The sequence below is a fragment of the Danio aesculapii genome, chromosome 5 (genome assembly GCF_903798145.1).
Source record: "Danio aesculapii chromosome 5, fDanAes4.1, whole genome shotgun sequence".
Classification (NCBI taxonomy): Eukaryota; Metazoa; Chordata; class Actinopteri; order Cypriniformes; family Danionidae; genus Danio; species Danio aesculapii.
In genome coordinates this window covers 29,299,620-29,322,385 of record NC_079439.1, presented here as the reverse complement: position 1 = coordinate 29,322,385, position 22,766 = coordinate 29,299,620, and the positions used below count along the sequence as shown (strand labels likewise).

Genomic DNA, 22,766 nt, shown 5'->3' with positions numbered 1-22,766 from the left:
TATGAGTGTATTATAAATGGGGGCAGCATGGTGGCTGGTTAGCACCGATGTCTCACAGCAAGAAGGTCACTGGTTTGAGTCCTGACTGGGCCAGTTGGTATTTCTGTGTGGAGTTTGCATGTTCTCCTCATGTTGGCAAGGGTTTCCCTCGGGTTGCTCTGGTTTCTCCCACAGTCCAAAAACATGTGTTATAGGTGAATTGGGTAAACTAAATTGGCTGTGTGTGTATGAATGTGAGAGTGTTTGGGTATTTCCCAGTGCTGGGTTGCGGCTGGAAGGGCATCCGCTGCGTAAAACGTATACCCAGGGGCAGACTTAGTGATTTTTGGGCCCTAAGCAATTCCAGATATGGGGCCCTAGCATTGAAACTCAAAACACTCTCTTTTTCTATAGATATTTATTTCTCTGTAGATTCGTTTCTTTTTCTTTTTTTAACTGCATGTAAATAAACTGCATGTTAAAAATATTTTTTAAGTGGAACCTTAATTTTCTTAATGTAAAATTAATACAATTCATTATAATTATCCATATTTGTGATTAGAGTTTAATATTTGTTTGTGAGAATGGAAGGAGTATGGAAGGAACGTTCCACTATTCATGAGGGCCCCTGGTTTTGAAAATAAGTAATAACAAATATATATATACATATTATTATTATACATAAATATTATTATTATATATTTCTGAAGAAGCCAAAACTGCTCCCAATCTATGTCACCAAATGTATTATTCCAATTATCTATGCAAGCAGGTAAAGAGATCCGAGAACTATTAATAACTAAGCGAATATCTTTGTTTGACATAGAACTGAGAAGAGTTTGGTCAACAAAAAGGTTTGTGTTGTCAAAAATAAAAAAAATCGAACGAACCTTTAGGGCCAGATAATACTAAAGGTATAACACAATCAGGGATCGCGCTAAAAACAATGGCGTATTCTTTAGGGGGACTGGAAAAGAAAACTGATGCATAAATTCTTCATATGAGAGAGGGACATCGCAGTCATCTAAGAGCTGACTAACTAAAATTATATTTTTTATTAAACCAGTGTTATAAAAAATTGATTGATTTTATATCTAATATTTTGTTCCAAATAAAATTTATACGAGGAGAAAAAAATATAAATATATGTAAGGGAAAGTTTGTGACAGTGCAAAACTGAAGAGAGCTTGCAGTGATGTGCTGGCTGACGTCACTCATCTTGTCGTCTTCCGGCTGGAAATAACTGCTTTGCCCAGTGCGACCGAGCGCGATCCGCAGACAGTTGTAAGTGTGAAGGGACTGCTGTGCCAGACATGGCTGGCTTCGAGAACAAGTTGAGTTCTTATACTTTAACACAGTTAAATGAGCTGCTCGAAGATGATGATAAACTCAACAAATTCATCGACGAGTCGGAGGAGGTAAGTTTCTTTTTGTCGTGAAGAGCGTCGCGAAGTTACCGCGGCGAGTTGACTTGTGTTTGAAACGGCACCGTTTATACGACGTTCTGCATCGAAGGCCGTGTTTATTTTAATAGATTCATGAGGTTTGTTTTGCAGTTACGACATTTAATTTGGAACTCTTTAAATTGGAACATTTCGGCGCGTGACTTCAGTTTCGTTTGTTTTTGACGTCGCTGACTATGACTAAGTGTTTGTGATGTCATTCCTTAAAAACAACACATTGTAATTAAGACAAAGTGACCTTGTCACGGAAGCAGAAACCCGTCAACCGTGTGAGTAATATCCTTAAGTTAAGGATATACATTTCTCTTATAGAGTTCCTTGTTTATTTGTGTGTCATCCATCAGTTATGGAAGTCATTTTCTTTTTGATTCCTTTTGTTGTCTATTGCATTCATATATATATAGTATCATTATATCATCACTATTGAATTATAACGTCTCATCTTGACGTTGTTATGAATTATATGTTATGGAAAAAGTGCAGTAGATAATTGAATGTCTTGTGAATATGTGCCATATTTATTGACTCAATTGAAATGATTGTTATTTGCGTATATACAGTTTTAACTTTCAGTGACCTGAATACTGTAATGAATAATATCACTTTAATCTCATCGTCATACTTGAACATTTACCGTAACAATACTATAATACTTTAATGATAGTACTTTATTGTCATCGTCATGCTTTCACTGTGATGTCATTTCATTTAAATACTGTTTTCTTGTTGTCGGTACAGCTCAAGTAAAAACGATCTGTTCCCTATAGCTGAGATGTTTGTTGGACTTGTTCCCTTTTTAAAAACAACACACAACTTCATGTTGTTTCAAGTCAGCTTTTATTCTCATTTCTCTATATGTTGAGACGTATTGGAATTCAGAATTATGCCTTGCAGGACCACAGTGCTATATGTACACTGAAAAAAAATGATTCAAAGATTATTGCTTGAATTTCCTTTTTTTTTTTTAAGATAAGTGGCTGTAAACAATGTTTTTGGGCTGAATTTAAACAAACAAATTGATTTAAACATTGCTTAGTTTGATTTGTTTAAATTCAACACATAAATTCTTTGTAACATTTTTGCAGGCATCATTTTTTTCAGTGTAACGTGAAAAGAAAACGTAATCATAAAACATTTCAAGTAATTACTTAAATGTACTTGTCTATATAAACAAAAATTTTTTAGCCTACATATTTATAATCTAGCCATACACATGCAAAACATATGTAATTTGTAACAAATAATTTGACTATGTATACATTTTACATAAATGCTATGAAATTTTAATGGTAACAGTGCAAATACGCCAAAAAAAAAAGTAGAGATTTAATGAAAGCAAACAATATGGTACAAAGTGAGTCTGTGTGAATATATGTGTAAAGAGCAGAGTATTATAAATTCTAGTGCACATTTATGCAAAATGGACCAAATCCACAGTTGATTTATTTGCAATCAAATTTAAGCATAAATGTATCCACATCTCAGGAGACAACAGACTAAGCAGCGCAGTGCACAGATTGTCAGTTCTTCTCTGGCTCACTCTGCAAGTTCAGAGTTTGCTCACTTCTGTTTGCATATGGTCAATTAGATACTATTCTGGGCATGTTTCACAGCTTTGAGTTGATTTGACCTCCACATTTATGGAAAGATGTCAACCTTGACTCAGTATGTGTCCTGGGAGCTTGTTTGATCTGGCAACACTGGAACTTACTTTTTTTTTTAAAACCAGGCCAACAATGTTATTTATAAAGGATATTCATATCTATGCATGTTGTTGTTGCTGTTTAAATATCACTTAAACCGTATTATTGACAATAAATCTTGACGCTCACTTATGTAACTACATGAAATAGTTTTTTGCTGATATTACTGTTCCGGAAGCTAAATATAGTCTCATTTGTAAATGTGGACACAGAAAATACATCTGCCACAGTAATAAAATGTTGCAGACTTCTACACAAGTCAAAAGGTTGTTAGAGTGTCATGTGATAATGAACAGACCTATCTTTAGTCATGTTTGAAGAGGACGAGCATTATGTAAACACCTACCATCCTAATGTAAAGCGAATCATTTCAATGTTTCCTAAAAAAGAACAAATCCCATGTGCAAATAATATGGCATGTTTCCATCATGTTGTAAAAGCAGCTGACTGTAGTATTGTTCTCGGTCTCGTTCAGTAGTCAGGACACTGATCAGTCGCAAAATTCTTCCAGTTAGTAAGTGCACTAAATCTTTTACTGCCTGAAAAGTCCCCCAATGTACTGTGAAAATCAGGGCGCATTGATGCTCACTATGTACCCTTAATAGAATTCTGAACTGGAAAACATGAATCATGTAAACCAAATGACGACAAATAGTTTTTTTTTTGTTTATTACATTTCTTTTTTTAACTGTAAATGAACACTAGTCTTTGTAGAATCCCAGCAAGTGAAGAGCTGTGTTTTACTTTTTACATTCTAGAGTAGGTGTATTAGCAGGAGGACTGGTTTCAAAACTGTTTGTCAGCAGACGGATGATTTCAGCTTGTTTGATGCTTCAAATTCTGATGTATATATATATTTTAGTGCACATGTTCAGAAGAACAGATCCGTCCTGACCTGCCAGATGACACATGCAGTTGTTTGAGAAACGTGAAATCTGTCACTTCTTCCTGTTACGCAGTCTGAAACATGATCTCTGAACTGAAACTCAGAAGTTCACCTGCTGGAAAGGGAGGAGTCGGGATTTCATTTAAATACTGTTAAATGTTCCTCTTGGCGGTCATAGGTTCGTGTGTCATGTTGCATTGTATTGTGTGAGGTGAATGACAGTGGAAGGTGATTTCTGATGACTTTTTTGTTGTGTGTGTGACACTGTTGTGGATAACTTGAACCTCTATTTATGAAGAACTCCTCCTTTTAGACCACAACGTTCTGCCTCTGTTGGAGTAGTAAATAAATCGTGATCATTCGGTTCAAGCTGAGGCTTAAGGCTAGCCACCTCCATATCAAAGGTCAGCTGATTCCAATAGTTTGTGATTTGACTCATTTTAAACCTCTGCCCCTATTATGAATGAGGAAAAGTCCATATTTTAGTTTTGGGAGTTCCCAAGAACAGTCAACCTAGCAATGTTTGCTAGGTTCATGGATGCAAGGTCAAAAAATTCTTTCATTGGCTTATTATATGCATTTATTTTTGACCTTGTTTGCTCCCAAATGAGTCACTCAAAGGTACAGTGTTAATGTGTATCTGTTAATGTTTCACATAGACATCAACATGAAACATTATACAACTCATCAATAACTTTACATAATACACAGTGTGCGCTTTCAGATGTAAAACCTTTCAGGCTGTTTTCATTCACTCAGTGCTGTCATTCCCGTCACTGCATTAAAGGTATTTTTTAGAAATGTATATAATAATGGCACTTTAACCGATTCTCAGTGGTAAATATTATATTTTATGCAATCAGCATTGTATTTAAGGCTACGTTCACACTGCAGCCAAATGTGGCCCGAATCTGATTTTTTTTGCCCACATGTGACTCAGGTGATGAGAGTGTGAACAGCCCAAACCGCATGGAATCTGATCTTTTCAGGTCAGATCTGTGCCACTTTCATATGTAGTCTTAAATCAGACACAGATCTGATGTTTTGCAACGCGACTGCAGTGTGAACGCGGTTTTGTCGAATTTCATGTGACTTTTACATAATCTTTGAGCGACATACGTCATCATTCTGTGCTGCAAACATCATCTACTTCTAGGGCTGTGCAATTAATCAAAAATCCGATTTCGATTTTGGCTTCTAACGATTATGAAAAAGCATTAATCGAGATAAACGATTATTGCATCATATACCGCCCCCTTTCCAGTTGTACACATTTTGTTGCTCTGCAAAGCTCAGTTCCATGTGAACATTACTAAAATCATGTAGTGTAATGTAACGTTTGCAGCACGGGATGCGCATCATTCATGTTTTTTAAAAGCACGAAAGAGCGCAGACTGTTCTGTGTGTGTGTGTGCTTAGCCTCGGATACGAGCAGAGCATACACACATCTAACGCCATCTTAATGTGAGCGCTTTAATGGTCAAGTATATGCACATTTGTGTCAGAGCGCTGTGTTTAGTGATTATTCATATTAACCTTCATTTGTGTAATACACAAACAAGTTGAGAATCAAAAGACATGTGAAAGAGAAACCATATCAGAGCCGCACTATTGTTAAAGTGACGACGCACAATTTTCCTGCTGCCGCCTGTTTTTATGATGAGTCAAACAACAAGGACAAAATCACTCACTGCTTTTGACTGAAGGACTTTTGTAGCTGAAGTTTTTTTTCTTACAGTGAAAATCCTTAAAGCACAGTTTGTTTCATATTTTTATTCTATTGTATTTATTTCCCTTGCCTTATTTACAGGGAGGAAAACAACCGTGCATATATACAATTTAAGTCAGAATTATCAGCCCTTCTGAGTTATTAGCAACCCTTTCCCCCCAATTTCTGTTTAATGGAAAGATTTTTTTTTAAACATAACAGATTTAATAACTCATTTCTAATAACTGATTTCTTTTATCTTTGCTATGATGTAAAGTACATCATATTTTACTAGATATTTTTCAAGATACTAGTGTTCAGCTTAAAGTGACATTCAAAGGCGTAATAAGTGTAATTAGGCAAGTCTTTGTATAACAGTAGTTTCTTCTGCACACAGAAAGTTGGTTGTTCATTTTGAAAAAGATTTTAAGGGCAAAACTGGTGCTTGTTAACGATTGAGGCACGGGTTGATCGCGAAGCTGAAGAGCGTCATGCGTGTTGCGGATAGGGGATCCGTGTGCAAAGGAGTGAGAACTTTCTCTCAGAGCGAAAAAAGGGCCCAAACCCTCCATCTGTACGTGTCTGCTGTTTATAACGAAGTAAAATTAAATAACTCTACAAACGGAGATAAAGCAACCCCGCCTTCACAGTTCAGTCTGTATGAGATCATATGTTCATTTAATTATTAGTCACCTGTTTCTAAATGGTCTGTCTATAAAAGCTAAAAGTGAGGGGGACGGATCCCCCCCGTCCCCCCTGGTTGCTACGCCCCTGCAAATGATCAATGCTTTCAATCACAAGTGACTTATTTTAGATTTCAAATGCCGAAATACACATTAGTAGTAGCAGAACAGTCATTTACAGTTCTTAAAATATACCACGCTTGTCTGTGAAAATGGCAATAATCATATAAGCATGATCTGACACTGTATGAAGTAAGCACGTTATCACATGTGCATAATTAGACATTTTGTGATGTCCATAACTATACTTTTGCGCATGCGGGTCAGTTTAGGACCATGATCTGTTCACACTGCAAATCTGATATTGGCCACATTTATAAGGGCAGTGTAAATAGCTATACAAAAAATCAGATCTGAGAAAAAAATCAGATTTGAGCACTAAGCCTGGTAGTGTGAACGTAGAATGTATCACAATCTTAACTTCTTATTTTACACGGATATTACATATTACTCAATGATTGCATTTTTTAACTTAATTATTGTATTGCATAAATTTCAGATACTTAAAGTCTCTGTGAACTGGAAGTTGCTGCAGACATTTGTTTAATGATGTGTTTCTATATATAACTTAAACTGTGTACTGAGTAGGAGGCAAGGTTTTATTTTTTATGCTTCTCCAGTTCTCCTGTCATCTTTCACTCTGCAAACTAATAAAGGGAGGGACATGGCTAAGCATAATTCGCCCAGTCTGTTAAATTTACCTAAACAGGGAAGGACTGTTACTCCAGAGGAGAAGCAGATGTCCAGCTTTTGATTTAAGATGACCCAGTGAATTACCTTGCACAGATTAATTGTTCAGTTTAAGACTAATGTGAGCAAACAAAATAAACAATGTACATTTTGATTTCATGCAGATTTTAACCCTCTAAGCTGTTTTGTTTTTCTGATAAAATGAGTGTATTTATTCACACAAATACTCGAGGACCCTTTAATTGCTTCAGATATTTTAAGCCCTGTGGTGCACTGTGGTTCACTGATCTGGAACATTTTGTGGTCTGTGGTTTTGTGTTGAATAGTTAACTCCACCTTCCTGCGTCTTCTGAACATTACTTTCTTTGGAATCTTGCCTTGTTTTATGCTTAACAAGTTTACTGACAATGTCTGAACCACCCTAAAGGAATGCCATGTCACTCCCTAAATTGCACGGAACACCTCTGAAATGAACTGGACTGTAAACCAGATCCCTTTGCCCACCATCAGCGGCAGACTTCAGTGATGTATTTGGGTGGGAGAAAATCTCTGCCTCCTTGTTTTAATATACTGGGAAACCTTCCATAGAGTGGGAGCCTCTACAGCATTAAAGCCTGTAGTTTTGAATTTAAATTTCTAAATGTTCAGATGAAACGTTTGTAGTGAAAGGAAGGAAAAGACAAATTTCATAACATAGTTATGTTGACATTGGAAAGTAAAAATTTGGGCCCTGCAAAACATATGCAGTGAAAAACATGAATAATTGGATTTACTATTTATTTTTTTTAAGGTAAAAGGTTGTTTGCAAAAATGTAAATGGGCTGAATTTCAACCAACAAATTAAGTTGAACATTACTAAATTAAATTTGTTGGCTTAAATTCAGCCCATATAAATTGTTTGCAACAACTTACCTTAAAAATGTAGTAAATCCAGTGAATCATTTTTTCAGCGTACTTCACTTTTTGTAATGTGATGAATGGGTTATAGATTTAACCTCCACTTTTAACTACCCGTACATCATGGTATTTACTCTACTTGATAGTCCATTCTGTCACCTGATGCTGCAACATGACACTGAGATATTTATTATTTTTAATGTAAAAATGTTAACTCTGGTCTCAAAACTACAGTGACAGTGCAACTGTTCATTTTACTCCACAACTAAACATGACCCAATAGCTTTCTGCCTCGACTGTCAATTCTTTTTCTTGACAGCTTTTGTTAAGTTTTGTTCCATTTTAATCTATTTATATTTGTACATTTTTCTCAGAATTCTCTGAAAAAATGTATAAATAAAAAAAGAGCATTGTTTGAAATATGTATGTAATGTAAAAGTCACTACAGTCATTTTAAATCAATGTAGAAACAAACCAAAAAGTACTGATATCAAAAATCATTCATTCAGTCATTTTCTTTTCGGCTTAGTCCCTTTATTAATGTGGGGTCGCCACAGCGGAATGAACTGCCAACTTATCCAGCACATGTTTCACGCAGCGGATGCCCTTCCAGCCACAACCCATCTCTGGAAAACATCCATACACACTCATTTACATGCATACACTACGGACAATTTAGCCTACCCAGGCTCAGTTGGGCATGACCATTTCTCCTCTGGCCAAACTTCTTGTGCAGAGCTGCGTTTCTATAATAAAGAAACAGAAAGAAACCTACTTTTTTTTTTTTTTGACCAGAAAGTAATTACAATTTTTATTTATATATATATATATATATATATATATATATATATATATATATATATATATATATATATATATATAATGGAATAAGCAACCATGCTAAATTTTAATTACATTTTAAATGATGAAAAACTGGCTGGGATGGAAATTGGCAGTTTAAAAAATGACAATTAATTAGTGTTTGGGATCTGCATTATTTATTTTTGTTCAGCATTTTAATGTCATTAAATGCTTTTTGTTGTAATTATGACAATTTTTTTGGTACCATGGTTCGATTGTATAATGCTTTTTTAAGCTGCATTACACCATCATTGTTTTGATGCTTGAAAATATGACATGTTTTATTGAGTTATCTTCCCCTTGTGTTCTCAGATTAAAGGGCTACAACAAAACAAGGAGACGACTCTAGCTAATAACCGTTTTCTGGCTGAACAGAACCTTTTACTCCAACCCAAACTTGACCACCAAAAGAATGAACTCACCAGACGCTACCGGGGCCTGCAGGAGCTGTTTGAGGCTTATCAGCTACGCAAGTCCACTCTAGGTAAAACTAATATGATAATTAAACATCCTTTGCATCTTTTTGAGCTTTTGTTACAGTTTACTCACTCATCCTCTTTGTTTATCAATCTATATGGTGCTTTATTTATGTGCTCAGGGCCATTTCTACCATATGTTACTTGGAGAAGCTGCAGTGGAGACAATGTAAATGTGTGTGTGTGTGGTCCTTCTGGGCTTTAACAAATGATGTTGTGGCTTGTGAACATATGACGCTAGTTCCTGCTATAGGAAGACTCCCTCAAGGGGCTGTATTTCCAGTTTTTTTAATGTCATTTTCCTTGGACTATTATTTTCTGTGCATTACTTCCCCTACGTCTCTTCCTCGTGGAAACTAAAGGCCGAGCTAAACGGTAGCAGATGACTGTCACAACGAAGAAGAATCTGTGACTTTAAAAAGAACAGGCTTTCAGTGTCCCTCCAGGACTCTTAGTGCAGTGTGTGTGCGCGCTGGTATCCTGAATAAAACACTGTCAGTGATTTCCCTTTGTGACAGTGGTTGCCTGGAGGCTGATTCCAAACAGTGTGCTAACACTTGTTTAATTTTACCATCTGTACACTTGATGTCTGCTGGCTCGGGATTTGACTTATGCTGTATACTAGAGGTGAAGAACGAGTTGGAAGTTTTTTTGTCTGCCACTCCCTCCAAGCTGGATTTTAGTGTTTGGATCTGTGGGTGTGCATTTGAGAAAAGTGAACATTTTATTTATTTGACTAGTTTATTCAACAAGTTTTTATTTCATCATGATGAAGGCCCTTATGCTAAAATGTTGATAATATAAGCAAGTCTAAACGACAACGACTGAATGTTTTGAATGAGTAGTAATGTAGCAGTGGCGGGGTGAATTTTGGTGTGGCGCCCCGCCATGGAAGAATGAATGCAGCGGAAACCTTGGTGTTTGATTGACCGCAACATTTTCTAGTGAGATTACAGTAATGATTTTTTCCCCCTTATTTTTAAGTTTAAAATGACATGTGGGACACTTCTGATCTGAAATAAATTAATTAATTTATTCATTTTCCTTTCGGCTTATTCCCTTTATTCATCAGGGGTTGCCACAGCGGAATGAACCGCCAACGTATCCAGCAAATGTTTTACACAGCGGATGCCCTTCCAGCTGCAACCCAGTACGGGGAAACACCCACACACTCTTACATTCACACTCATACACTAAGGCCAATTTAGGTTGGTGGTAGAATACTATGGCGAGGGAGGTGACTGCGAGTAATTAAAACACTCCCAACTATTTAAAAACGCAGAAACTCTGCACAATCCACTGCGTGTGTGTTTGCTGGACAGTCTTTCACTGACACTGAAGTTAGCAGAAGTCCCTATTTCACTGCGATTGAGAAAATGAAAGTAAACTCCATTTCTTTCTCACACTGTGGCCCTTTTCATTTGGTGTGACTTTTCATCTCCTCTCGGCTGTTTTACAGTGATACTTTTGGATCAGACACAAACGCAAATCTGCAAAGCGAGTTTTCTCCACCGCTTCTGTTATGGATTAGCTGTAATCGCTGCCATTAATCAGTGTCAGTCATCGGTGAACAGCACCAGCGCATTAGAGCCAATCGCAGCCCTTTCTGTTGAGCACGTGACCAACCATAGGGGTGTTAGAACTCGCTCGACAGGGCTCATAAAGCGAGCAGGATATTTACATTTGTTTAATTGCTATAATTGCTCATGTTGTTCTGTGCATGTACTTGAGTTTTTAAGGGTACAGTTCGGACTGCTTGTAATAAAGGACAAAATTGTATTACAAATAGTATATAAATATATTTATACATTTTAATACAAGAATTCTTGTGCTGTGAAGTAAAATATAAAATTGTTTATGGAAAGAATCGTCAATGCTCTGTGATGCACCGGGATATTGAATTGAACCGAATCGATGGCATGATAATCGCAACCACACCGAACTGTAAGACCAGTGTAGGTTCACACCTCTAATAAATGCTGACAACAATGTGAATTCAGCTCTTTTTCCCCTCTAAATGATTATATTTAAACTTTGTGTTTTCATTACCTTTCACTTTTCTCTACCAGCAGCTCATGTCAGATGTTTGTCTCTCTTGTGGTCTGCCTCACTTTTGTTATTTACAGTCAGAGGAAACAAACATGATGGAAACGACACGTCATCTGTATAGGGATGAAGAGAAAGATAGTGGCTTTGGTGAAATGTAGGTTACCCACTTTCTCAGGCTGGTGTAGTTAACTGTCCCAGATAAAGATTAACTGGCTCTGAGCAGCAGCAGAACAACAGCAGCAGCAGTGCCAGTGCATCTGGACTGGGTAACAGTCAGCAGGATGGCCAGTCAGCCGTTCACTTGACCCAGATAAACAAAAGCCCTAGTCTTCAGGCTAAATACTGTGGTGAGTTTCCCGTGTGTACATTAACCCACTGCCACCCCCATTCCCAGAGCTGTGCCATGACAACGGAGCAGTTTGCTGGGGGTGTTTCGGTCCATTCAGATGCTGCGCTGTTGCTGATCTCTGGACTAACAGTGTGGCTTTGTGCCCTGAGCAATGACAGAAGCAGGGGTTGGAAAAGGGAGGAAGCAGCAGACACAAACATTCAGTATTTTCCCTCTTTCTCTGCTCTCTCACACAGTTTCATAGAGCACAAAGTAGGCCAGACTGGCTGCAAACCAAAACATCTCGTGATCTGCAGGATGTCTGCAGAAAGCATTGCATTATATTTCTTGTAGTATGCTTTGCTCATTTGTTTGTTTAGGCAAATATTAGGCAAAGGTGTTTGTTTTTTTTGGGGGTTTTTTTTTTAGCTTGCCTGAAGATTTGCATGTTCTGCACAGGTCAACAGTACTTTGGTATTATGCTAAATATGCTAGTATGTTAGCTTGTGCAATTCACTGTGGTAAGTGTGATTGGGTGGTGGAAAAGGATTGGCAAACTGAGGAGTCATTCTGCACAGGGACTGCTTTTATTTGCTCACCAAAAAATATAATACGGTGAAGTACATATTGCGAAAAGTGTTCTCATTCAGGCAAACACACATTTTTGAGTCTCAGGTGTGTTCACATTTGTAATTTGGTTCTCTTGATTTGTTTGTTTTTGTACTGATAAAAACAGTAATACATTTTGTCATGGTTTGCTTGGTGTTAGTGTAAGACCAAACCTAAAGATGCAAATAATAATAATTCACTCATTCATTTTCTTTTCGGCTTAGTCCCTTTATTAATCCCATTAAACCCACGCAAACACGGGGAGAACATGTAAACTTCACACAGAAATGACAACTTACCCAGCCGAAGCTCGAACCAGAGACCTTCTTGCTGTGAGGCGAACGTGCTACCCACTGCGCCACCACGTCGCCCCAATAATAATAACAACAACAGTGCAGTCATCTCTCTCTCTCTCTCTCTCTCTCTCTCTCTCTCGCTCTCACTCTCACACACACACACACACACACACACACACACACACACATATATATATATATATATATATATATATATATATATATATATATATATATATATATATATATATATATATATATATATATATATATATATATATATATATATATATATAAAGATGTTTCTGATGCCTGAACTCTAATGCAATTTAAAGGCTAGCCTCTGATGAGAAAAAACAGGCAAGTTTTAGCATTTTGACCTCTGGTCTGTAATCTAGAGTGTGGGACCTTGTGAATTCACATTTTGTTTTCTTTGATAAAACTAGATTGTGCTTTAATCAAACATGGCAAGTGTTAACAACCTAAAGCAGTAAGACAAGTTTTATCTGGAACTTAATGGGTTCGTAGCTCAAAAATAATCAACAATCCAGTCCCCTGGGACCTTTAATCATCTTCGATTAAGATATTACAGATGAAATCTGAGAAGCTCCTACATCCTCCATAGACAGCCACAGTCCTGACTACTGAAGGCAAACAGTCATATCTACAGTTGTTTTTTGTTTTGTTTTGGCTCACAAAAGTGTTTTTGAAGCTTTGTATGATTACAGTTGAATCACTGGAATGTTTTAACAATGTTTTTAGTTCCTTTCTAGGGCAACGTCTTGGTACCATTTAGGGATGCACCAATATGGATTTTTTTTTTGACCGATAACTCTTAAAATTTGGAGGCCGATAACTGACATGCTATAGCCAAGAAATATAAATATTCCAAAATATTATATTTTTAAACAGTAAAGAACTGATTTTATTTTTAAAACTTCATAAACGTTTGAACTGATCTTATGAACTGAATAGCCTACTCAAAAAAGCAATCATTTCAAAATTGCAAGGTGATTATATAGATCTATTCACCATTTCACATAAATCAGCATGCCAAAAATAAATGATTTCCTTTAGCAAATTAACATGCAACTTGACTGTTGCATAAACGTATGTTAAATATCAAAATGAGATTTTATTAACAAACAAGTAAAATAAATATATTTTAAATAAAATAGAAATGAAAGAACTAAGAACTGAAACCAGGTCAAATGTTCTTGAATAAAATGTGTTACAGTAATATGTAGAAATATGTAATGTTCGAAAAAGAGTTTTGAGAGGTGTTTTGACAGTTCAGAGCCACCGTACTAGTGAAAAGCTAAATACAGATAGTATTACTTTAGAAAATGTTTTAGATTCTTTTAATTACATATAGGTGCTACTTGCCAATCAGACAACGCTTCTATGTTTGTCTTGCTGTCAATTGTGGGAAAAATGATCGATAAAAGGTTTATGATAAACCGATGTGAGTTTGAAACTTTAACTGTGGCGCTGTGATATGCAGGTACACGCAAAGCGGAGTCAGATTTAAAGATATCGGCCTAATTTTGACATCAGAACAATAACATTTAAAACAGCATTTATCGACCGATATCAATATGGCCGCCGATATATTGTGCATGCATAGTACCATTACTGTCCATGGAGGATGAGAGAGCTCTTGGATTTAATCTAAAAGTTGTTAAATTGTTCTCTGGGATGAATGAATGTCTCAGGGGATTGGAACAACATGAGGGTGCGCAATTAATGAAAGAATTTTCTTTTTTGTGGTGAAAAACCTTTAAGGTGATCTAAATATATTGCACATTAATATGACATTAATATCTATTGGACACAACCCCTACCCTCTGTTGCTATTCTGTTCCATTTTCATTGTTCTCATAATGGGCACAGATTTAAGTGTCTGTTGATGACGAATGTAGATGTCCGTTAATTCATATGGCTGATATGTCTGTGTCTGTTGTATTTTATAGCAGCACGAGATGTTGTCTTGTCAGTTTTTGTGATAAGCATTGCTATCTGGTTTCTCCTAGAATACTTCCACTTCCCATTTTATGTTTAAAAACAAAATAGAACATTTTATAACTGTTTTAACTGTTTAAAAATAAACATGTAGTTTTGCCATTTAAATATTGCCATTTTACTGAGATACAAATAATAAACAATGGAGTGGGTAGGCATGATATATTAATCATGGCCACAGCAAGAACACATAATGAGACTATTGTTCGTTGCCTCTGCCAGGAAAATAAATTTAAATAAATGTAAATCAGTGAGGGGAGCTGGACTGATCGACGGCATGAGTGAAAGTGACCATAGAGAATGAATGACAAGCTTTCAAAATTTTTCATGTCTGACAGCTTTGGTTCCTAATTAAATCAAAACTTGTATTGTTTTTCCTTTATGCATTTATCTTTTTATTTCAGATTTCATTACAAATATTTTGTGTGTGTGTGTGCGTGCGTGCGTGCATGCTCTAAATGGTTTCCAAACTATGTTCCCATTGTTTTCCAAGTAGTCTTAACTTTGAAGTTTAGAACATGTCTCTCTAATAAATGGGTGTTATATAAAGAAGGTTGTGTAATTTAAGCAAATAATGCGTTCATTTAGTTTCTGATGCAATCGTATGTTGACCTCTGAGAATTTGTAACTGGCGCACCCAGTTGTACAGTGAAATCTGAAGCCTCTGGCTCCTGAACTAAAAGGGTTTCTAATTTAAGTTCATCTTTTTTGTGGATCTAATTGTGTTAAGCTATTTCTAGCTGAAGTGTAAGACATGTTACTCTTGGTAATGAGTGTAATATATAAAATGTTATTTTAAGCAAAAGGCAAGATAAATCGGCATTAAATGAGTTTGACACAAGTGCCAGTTGACCTCTGAGTAGTTCTGACAGGCACGTCCAGTTGTACAGTGAAATCTGAAGCCACGGCTGCTGAACTAAAAGGTGAAACACACCCTGTTGATGCTTTGGCAAATTTACTTAAGGCATGTACACCGTCATCAGATTTATCTGGCCATTTGTTTCATGTCGCACAATGGATAAATCTAATAGATCTGTATTCATTTGTTTGAGTTTTTCATGAATGATATTTATTGATGAAATGTTTTTTTTCTTTGCTATGAAAATTGTCTTTGTTGTTGACATGGCATTTAACTAAGTTTAATATTATGTATATGCATCAAATATATATGATATGGTATAGTTTTCCATGTTGCTGCATTATCAATTGACATTTATATAATGTTTTGTGTTTACATTTAAAATAATGCATTTGGCATTGACAATTTTACATATAATTTGTATTAAACAAACCTTGATTCTGGCAATGCTTGCATCGTAATCTGCTGCTTGAAAAGGAGTTCAATTGTAATATTTTTTTACAAGCTTCTTAAATATAGCTACTTGTTTTCTGTTCCCCCACAGATGACAGATTAGGAAATACACCCTTGGACACATTGCTTGCACTCCTACAAGCAGAAGGGGCCAAAATTGAGGAAGAAACCGAGGTAACTTTATTACCACAAAGCCTTAATACTCTTTAAAGCTAAGCTAGCTTTATTACTTTACCTTTGAATTTTTCAGTGCATTTCAGTAATTAAAAAGCATGTCCAATTACTGAAATCAAGAAACCCATTAAATTAAAAAATGTATTAATAGTTTAAAGGAAATTCTAAATATTATGTCTTGTATGTCTTGATATAATGTAAATGATGTCTCTTCATGAAATATTTTGGAAAGTTCTGTGAGATTTTTAAAAAATCTTATTAAATTCATGCACCCCTGCTGACGTTCTACCTGTCACTTTATTGATGCAACTGGGAATACAAAATACTAATGTGATGCCAGATTGTGCAGCTTTTGGTTGTAATTTTCAAACGAACAACACTAAAAAGAGAAGTGATGCATGTGTTCACTGCTTTTCCAGTGATAAGAGAAAGAGGAAAGAATAAAAAGATGCCTGATGGTTTGCTGGTTGCCACGTGGAATTCAGCAATTCATATTCAAGTGTGAATGAGAACCATTTTACAGGGGATGCCAGGTGTTTAGGGTAAACAAAGAAAATCAAATGCCAATCCATCAAACAAATGTTCGAACGATCAAATATTCTGGATCAGCCCTAAAATAAATTGATAATGTGCTGGAAAAGTGACTTTTGGAGATGCTTGCGTGAAGTTTGCATGTTCATAGAGAGGCAGCAGACTCAAAATACATCACACAAACAAAACCACACCATACATTGACACAGACACGCAGAACTAACTACCTTTGTCCAGTCCCAAACATCAGACCACGTTTTTTTTGATAGAGTGGGGGAACTATGACGTCACCTTGTAGGCCAATCGGCTGCTCGCATAAAACTGCTTACCTTGATAAAATCCCTATAGGATTTTCATATAGACTTTTCGAAGATTGCAAATAATAACTTGCGCGTATCATCCAACCAGATTATCCTCACATGTAAATACATATTTTAGCACTTTTGGATCTTAAATGCAAACGCAAGAATTGAAAAGTTAACATTAGGCTATAAACTCACTACAGTGCTTTCGGGGTGCTCACCTGTGACGTCAGCGCCGCCCTGCTACAGACAACTTTTCAAGCTTATTTTTAGAAATATTGTTCATGGCAAGGATTTAATCTCTCTGTTTATTATATTATAAACCTTGCTATATATTATAAACATATAAATGCGCAAAAACACATCTGTATATAGACCTATGTGCCTTTTGGATACAATTTTTTACATGGGGAAATACTTTTTGTTTTGCTTTACGGTTGTAAAACTTCTAAAACTGTATGTATATATGTGCCTACATAGTATTATCATAAGACATATTTAAATAAGTGTATTGCTCGTGTGCATACAGCTTGCTTACCCAAGTAATAGACGACAGAAATGAGGCATAGGTGACAAGACTATATGCCTGCAAGTTCCATCATGGTCTCTGATGACATTCTTGTTATGACAGAGTTAAATGTGTTCAGAAGAAGAAAATAACTGACGAAAAATCAATTGATCACGTTAAAATGACAGTTGATATGCATGTTCATTCATTATTTTATTTTTTTTTCAGCTTAGTCCCTTTATTTATCTGGGCTCGCCACAGCAGAATGAACCGCCATTTTATCTTATCCAGCATACGTTTTATGCAGCGAATGCCCTTCCAGCTGCAACCCATCACTGGGAAACATCTATACACACACACACTACGGACAATTTAGCTTACCCAATTCACCTGTACCCCATGTCTTTGGACTTGTGGGGGAAATCGGAGCACACAGAGGAAACCCACGGAAACACAGCGAGAACATGCAAACTCCACACAGAAATGACAACTGACCCAGCCGAGGCTCGAACCAGTGACTTTCTTGCTGTGAGGCAAACATGCTACCCACTGTGCCACCGCGATGCCTAATATGCATGTATTTTTACACATTTATACACACATTTGCATTGCTGAGAGCAGGAAAGAGTCAGGCTGCACTGGTAAGCAGTATCTTCATAAAATAAATGATCAACAAATTCTGATCAATAAAAGTTCTTTAGCAGTGAAGGCATTATCTACACGCAATATGAATTCCCAATTAGAAAAATACTACAAACTACAAAATACTATTTATAAAAATACTTAAATAACAGACAAATCCGAATGCCCAATGCAAGCGGGCTGTGTTCCATTCCAGTTCAGCTTGATGACATGTAATGTCTCCGACACCACCTGTAGTCCCATTTAGCAACTTGATAGCAACAAGCGTAACCGATTTAAAAAAAATAAATAAATAAAAATCAAGAGTGTAATGTAACTGATGTGTTTTATGTTGTAGAATAAACGTGAAAGTATTTTGAGTTTGTGGTAGTCACGAACTTTAAGCGATTTTTAATTGAAATCCCATTCAAAAAACCCATTGACTTTGGGATAAGGGAAACCGGAACTGCTAAAATGCTAACTTGCTTCCGGGTTTTTGCACACAAATTGATGTCATAGTTCCTCCACTCTAATACAGAAAATGATAGAGCTCTAGCTGGAGATTTTTAACATATGGTACACTCATTAGACATTACTCATACCATTATCTCTCTCTCTTTTAATGTTTTAAACCAGAACTTGGCTGATGCATTTCTCGATGGAGCAGCCCCTCTGGACACATTCATCGATGACTATCAGAGCAAGAGGAAGCTGGCGCACCTGCGGCGAGTCAAGATTGAGAAGCTCCAGGAAATGGTGCTAAAGGGACACCACATGCCCCCGGCTGCACCTCCACCCTCTCGCACTCAGGACCTTCCCTGCAGGCCAGCAGCCCTCAATAGAGAGGTCAATGGTTCCCCCATGCCGATGCCCCGCCGGGCTCCTCCTCTTCCCCCTGTTAAAGAATCTCCACAGCCGGCCCCCATCACCGCCATCTCCTACCCTCCTACCTCTCCATTCGCTTCTCCTTCTCTGATCCCTCCTACCTCTCCATATCCCCCTGTTCCCCCAAGAGTAGGAAACACACCACCCATCTTAAACCAGGGATATCCCAGCATGTACATGCAGCAACAGTATGCCCCACCTCTGCCCCAGAGACCCCCTCCACGCATGGTACCACAGCCAGGCTTCATCATACAGTGAGCGAGGGACATTTACAGCCTGTGGATGACAAGAAATGCACACTGGACGTTCATTAAAAGCCTCTTATAGTCCTTCAAGCTGCATGTTATCAAATCATGTGCGCAAGTCTAAAATAAACAAGACTTTCCTGCAATCAAAAGGGGTTGGGGGGGATCAGCAACAGGATCTTCAGTTTGCACTTTAGACAACTTTCGTATTTAATCAGTCATGGCTGGTTATGGAGTCATGCCGTTCCTGTTTGACCCTCTTCAGTAGCTTTAGATCAAGTCTTTTTTTTTTTGTACATGAGCCTCAGGGGCTTCTATACATAATGAAGATTTCAAAGTTCAAGAGCAGGGGTTCAGTCAGGCCACATAGACCGATATGAAGAGCTATCATTTGAGGCTTTCATTTCTGTTGGAGTTTATATGTTGGTTCAACCACTTTAATATCATCTGACATTTCATACTTGGGGGAAAAAAATCACTTGATTTAACGAAAATGTAATGCCTATGCAAACAGACTGAGACAAAACTGTGCTGAATTTATTGGAAAGGGGAGAGAAACGAAAACGTCTTCAGGTTTTCTCAGACCTACAGCTCAAAGATGTTATTTGTTTTTCCAGTTAATCCAATTTGGAGTTTGTAGCGATGTGATTTAAATATGGGTGAAATCATTTGGTACTAAGACGAGACGAAATGATCAGAGATACTTCTTCAATGAACCATAATGCCTTGTGAGGCTCCAATACGAGCAAATGCGTGCTAAAGGAGGAGCCTTATTAGCTAGAATTTGAAACTAATGAGAGCGAACGGTAGTGTGCATGAAAAAAAAGTTATTTTTAACTATGTGTGAACATTTGTGAAGCATATGTGCTTTTACTGTCATTACCGCGCATACTTAAACTGAAGCTCTATGCATAATTTATCATTTTGAATGTTTATATCTAACACTATAATCATTCTTGTGTTTATTTTTGCCATCTGGCGTAAAAACGTTCATAGATTTGCTTTCTCTTCTATAAAGCACACATCTAATATAGCCATACCATTTAAAGACTTTGTTTCTGATGACATCATCTGGTTTGTTGCATATCATATTTCATTTTCCATCCATAACATGCATTCCTTGTGTTTCCCTGGTCTGTTCATGTGTCTGTCACTACAATGGCCACTTTGTGCCTGCGCTGGCTAAGATGATGACTTGTTCACTGTGGTGAGGAGTGCGTTTGTTCTTTGTATTCCTCTTTGACTTTCTGTTGTTTAGCAAATTGCATAATGTCCGGAATATTAGTATTTTAAAATCTATGCTGTTTAAACTGGTGCATCCATGCAAGTGTCCTTTAGCGCAGTGTTTCTCAACCCCGTTCCTGGAGGACCAGCAGCTCTGCACATTTTCCAGTCTCCTTAACCAAACACACCTGATTCAGATCATCAGCTCATTAGCAGAAAGACCTATAATAGGTGTGACAGACAAAGGAGACATCCAAGACATGTAGTGCTGGTGGTCCTCCAGGAACGTGGTTGAGAAATACAGCGGCGGAATATTTATTTGTAATTTTACCAGTGACAGCAATAATTACATCGCCTCAAATTCAGGAAGCTGAAACGGGAAGAGGTAAACCCATTTGTTTGGATTAAGTCCTCTCTTTAATCACTGGTGCTGCTGCTGCATTCGTTTAATGAGCTGAACCCAGATGATGTTTGAATTCAATCACTCCATGTTTGTCAGCTTTGGGTTGAGGATCTGTTTTATTATCCTGATGAGCACCAGATTGAGAGGTGGATTTATTCGGGGTCCTCATAAATCGGGCTGCGTTATGTCTAGACACTGACTGAAACCAATATCTACTATGACAGGCCTGCCAACCATCTGGAAAAAAACAGCTTCCACCTTAAAGGAATTGTTTGCTTGTTTGTATTGATGTTTTTTTTTCTTCATCTTAGAAGTAATAATGATTGTTAGGTTTTTAATTTGGCTGTATGCTTTTGCTGGCAGTATACAAAAGGATTTTGTACCTTTCTAATGTAAAATATCCTGACTGCTCTGTTCTAGGTATTGTCTTTTGAAAGCGGTAAAAGGAACTGACATCTCTATTTTAAAGATAATAAATGATATTCAATTATTTTTCTGAGTTCAACGCTTTCATGTATTTGATCCAGGAATGAGGATATTATTTTTCTGATGGGGTACAACAAAGAATTTGAACTCCCTCTAGTGGATGCAATTGTAAGTACACATTGTAGAATTGTGTCATTTTAAAGCATAGGTCTCTAACTGGATTCCTGGAGGGCCGCAGCTCTGCACAGTTTTGCTCCAACACTAATCAAACACAGCTGATCCAACTAATCAAAGTGTTCAAGACTACTAGAGACTATTAACCAGGTGTGAGATGGAGCTACGGCCCTCCAGGAATTGAGTTTGAGTCTTCATTTACTCATCCTTCTCGTCACAAACTTGTTTGGGTATAAGTTATTAATGTGTCAAAATAAGCTGTAAGAAACGGGTAACCATTGACTTCCACAGTTTTTGTTTTTCATACTATGGAAGTTAATATTTAACAGTATCTAACATTCTTTAACATATATGTTTGTGTGTTCAACAGAAAAAAAAGAAACTGTTGTAAATGTTTGGAACCCCTTCAGGGTGAGTAAATAGTGTGCTAATGTTAATTTTTTGGGTGAACTATCCCTTTAAGAGTTCCACTCCACTAAATGCTTTTAGAGAAGTGTTTGTTTTATTTGTTTTATTATTTTTTATTATTTTATTTTAGTTGTTTTACTGTGAGTAAGGTTTTGTACCCCACTTTGAAGCTAATCTATTCATTTAATGTATATTTTACGTTTTTTTTTGGTTAAACTCTATCGCCACTTTATATGGGTTTGTAGATGCTTGCTGCTGAATTGTGAAAATCATTTAGAGTTGTATGATTTCATAATTTAGTTGCTAACATTTTTAAAAATTAAGGCTGAACTTATTAGATGGTTTTATTTGAGGGAATTGCACCAATCTTTTAAAAAATTTCTAACTTTTTAAATGATCAAAGTTTGACTCCCCACATCGGGGACACTGATGATGAATAAAGACAACTACATATTTTAATTTAAAAATTATTTATGCTGTGCGAGTAATGTTTTTCTTTTACAATGTCATTATACTAAAACTGTTAAAAGATTAAATAGTTGTTTTTTATTAAAAGGTCAACATATCCAACACAATCTCACAGCAATTCGTAACTTTTTGATTTCGTGGATAATTCGTATGTATTTGTATGATCTTGTTCGTACAATTTAGTTCAATTTGCTTATTCCCCAATGACAGTTGGGTTTAGGGGTGGTGTTGGGTGCCTCCTTTTTAAAATTGTACATTTTCATACTAAACTGAACTATTATGAATTCGTATACGAATTAGACACTAAACTCACAAAATGTAAAATAGTTACGTTTCTTCCTGAGATCAGGCTGGCATATCTGAGAATAACAATTT

General features: G+C 36.7%; 1 protein-coding gene across 1 annotated transcript; it reads left to right on the top strand.

The window, feature by feature from the left end:
* Positions 1–1,214: 1,214 nt before the first annotated feature.
* Positions 1,215–21,405, top strand: vps37ba (VPS37B subunit of ESCRT-I a). The gene is made up of 4 exons (XM_056457852.1): positions 1,215–1,397; positions 9,243–9,414; positions 16,114–16,196; positions 18,795–21,405. The coding sequence occupies exons 1-4, from the start codon at positions 1,293–1,295 to the stop codon at positions 19,299–19,301; spliced, it is 867 nt and encodes a 288-aa protein (XP_056313827.1). The 5' UTR covers positions 1,215–1,292; the 3' UTR covers positions 19,302–21,405.
* The last annotated feature ends 1,361 nt before the right edge of the window (positions 21,406–22,766 follow it).

Excerpts from the sequence above, each read along its gene's own strand:
- vps37ba (XM_056457852.1), top strand. The coding sequence starts at position 1,293 with ATGGCTGGCTTCGAGAACAAGTTGAGTTCTTATACTTTAACACAGTTA. Across the intron at positions 1,398-9,242 it reads TCATCGACGAGTCGGAGGAG|ATTAAAGGGCTACAACAAAA; the intron begins GTAAGTTTCTTT and ends TTGTGTTCTCAG. Across the intron at positions 9,415-16,113 it reads GCTACGCAAGTCCACTCTAG|ATGACAGATTAGGAAATACA; the intron begins GTAAAACTAATA and ends GTTCCCCCACAG.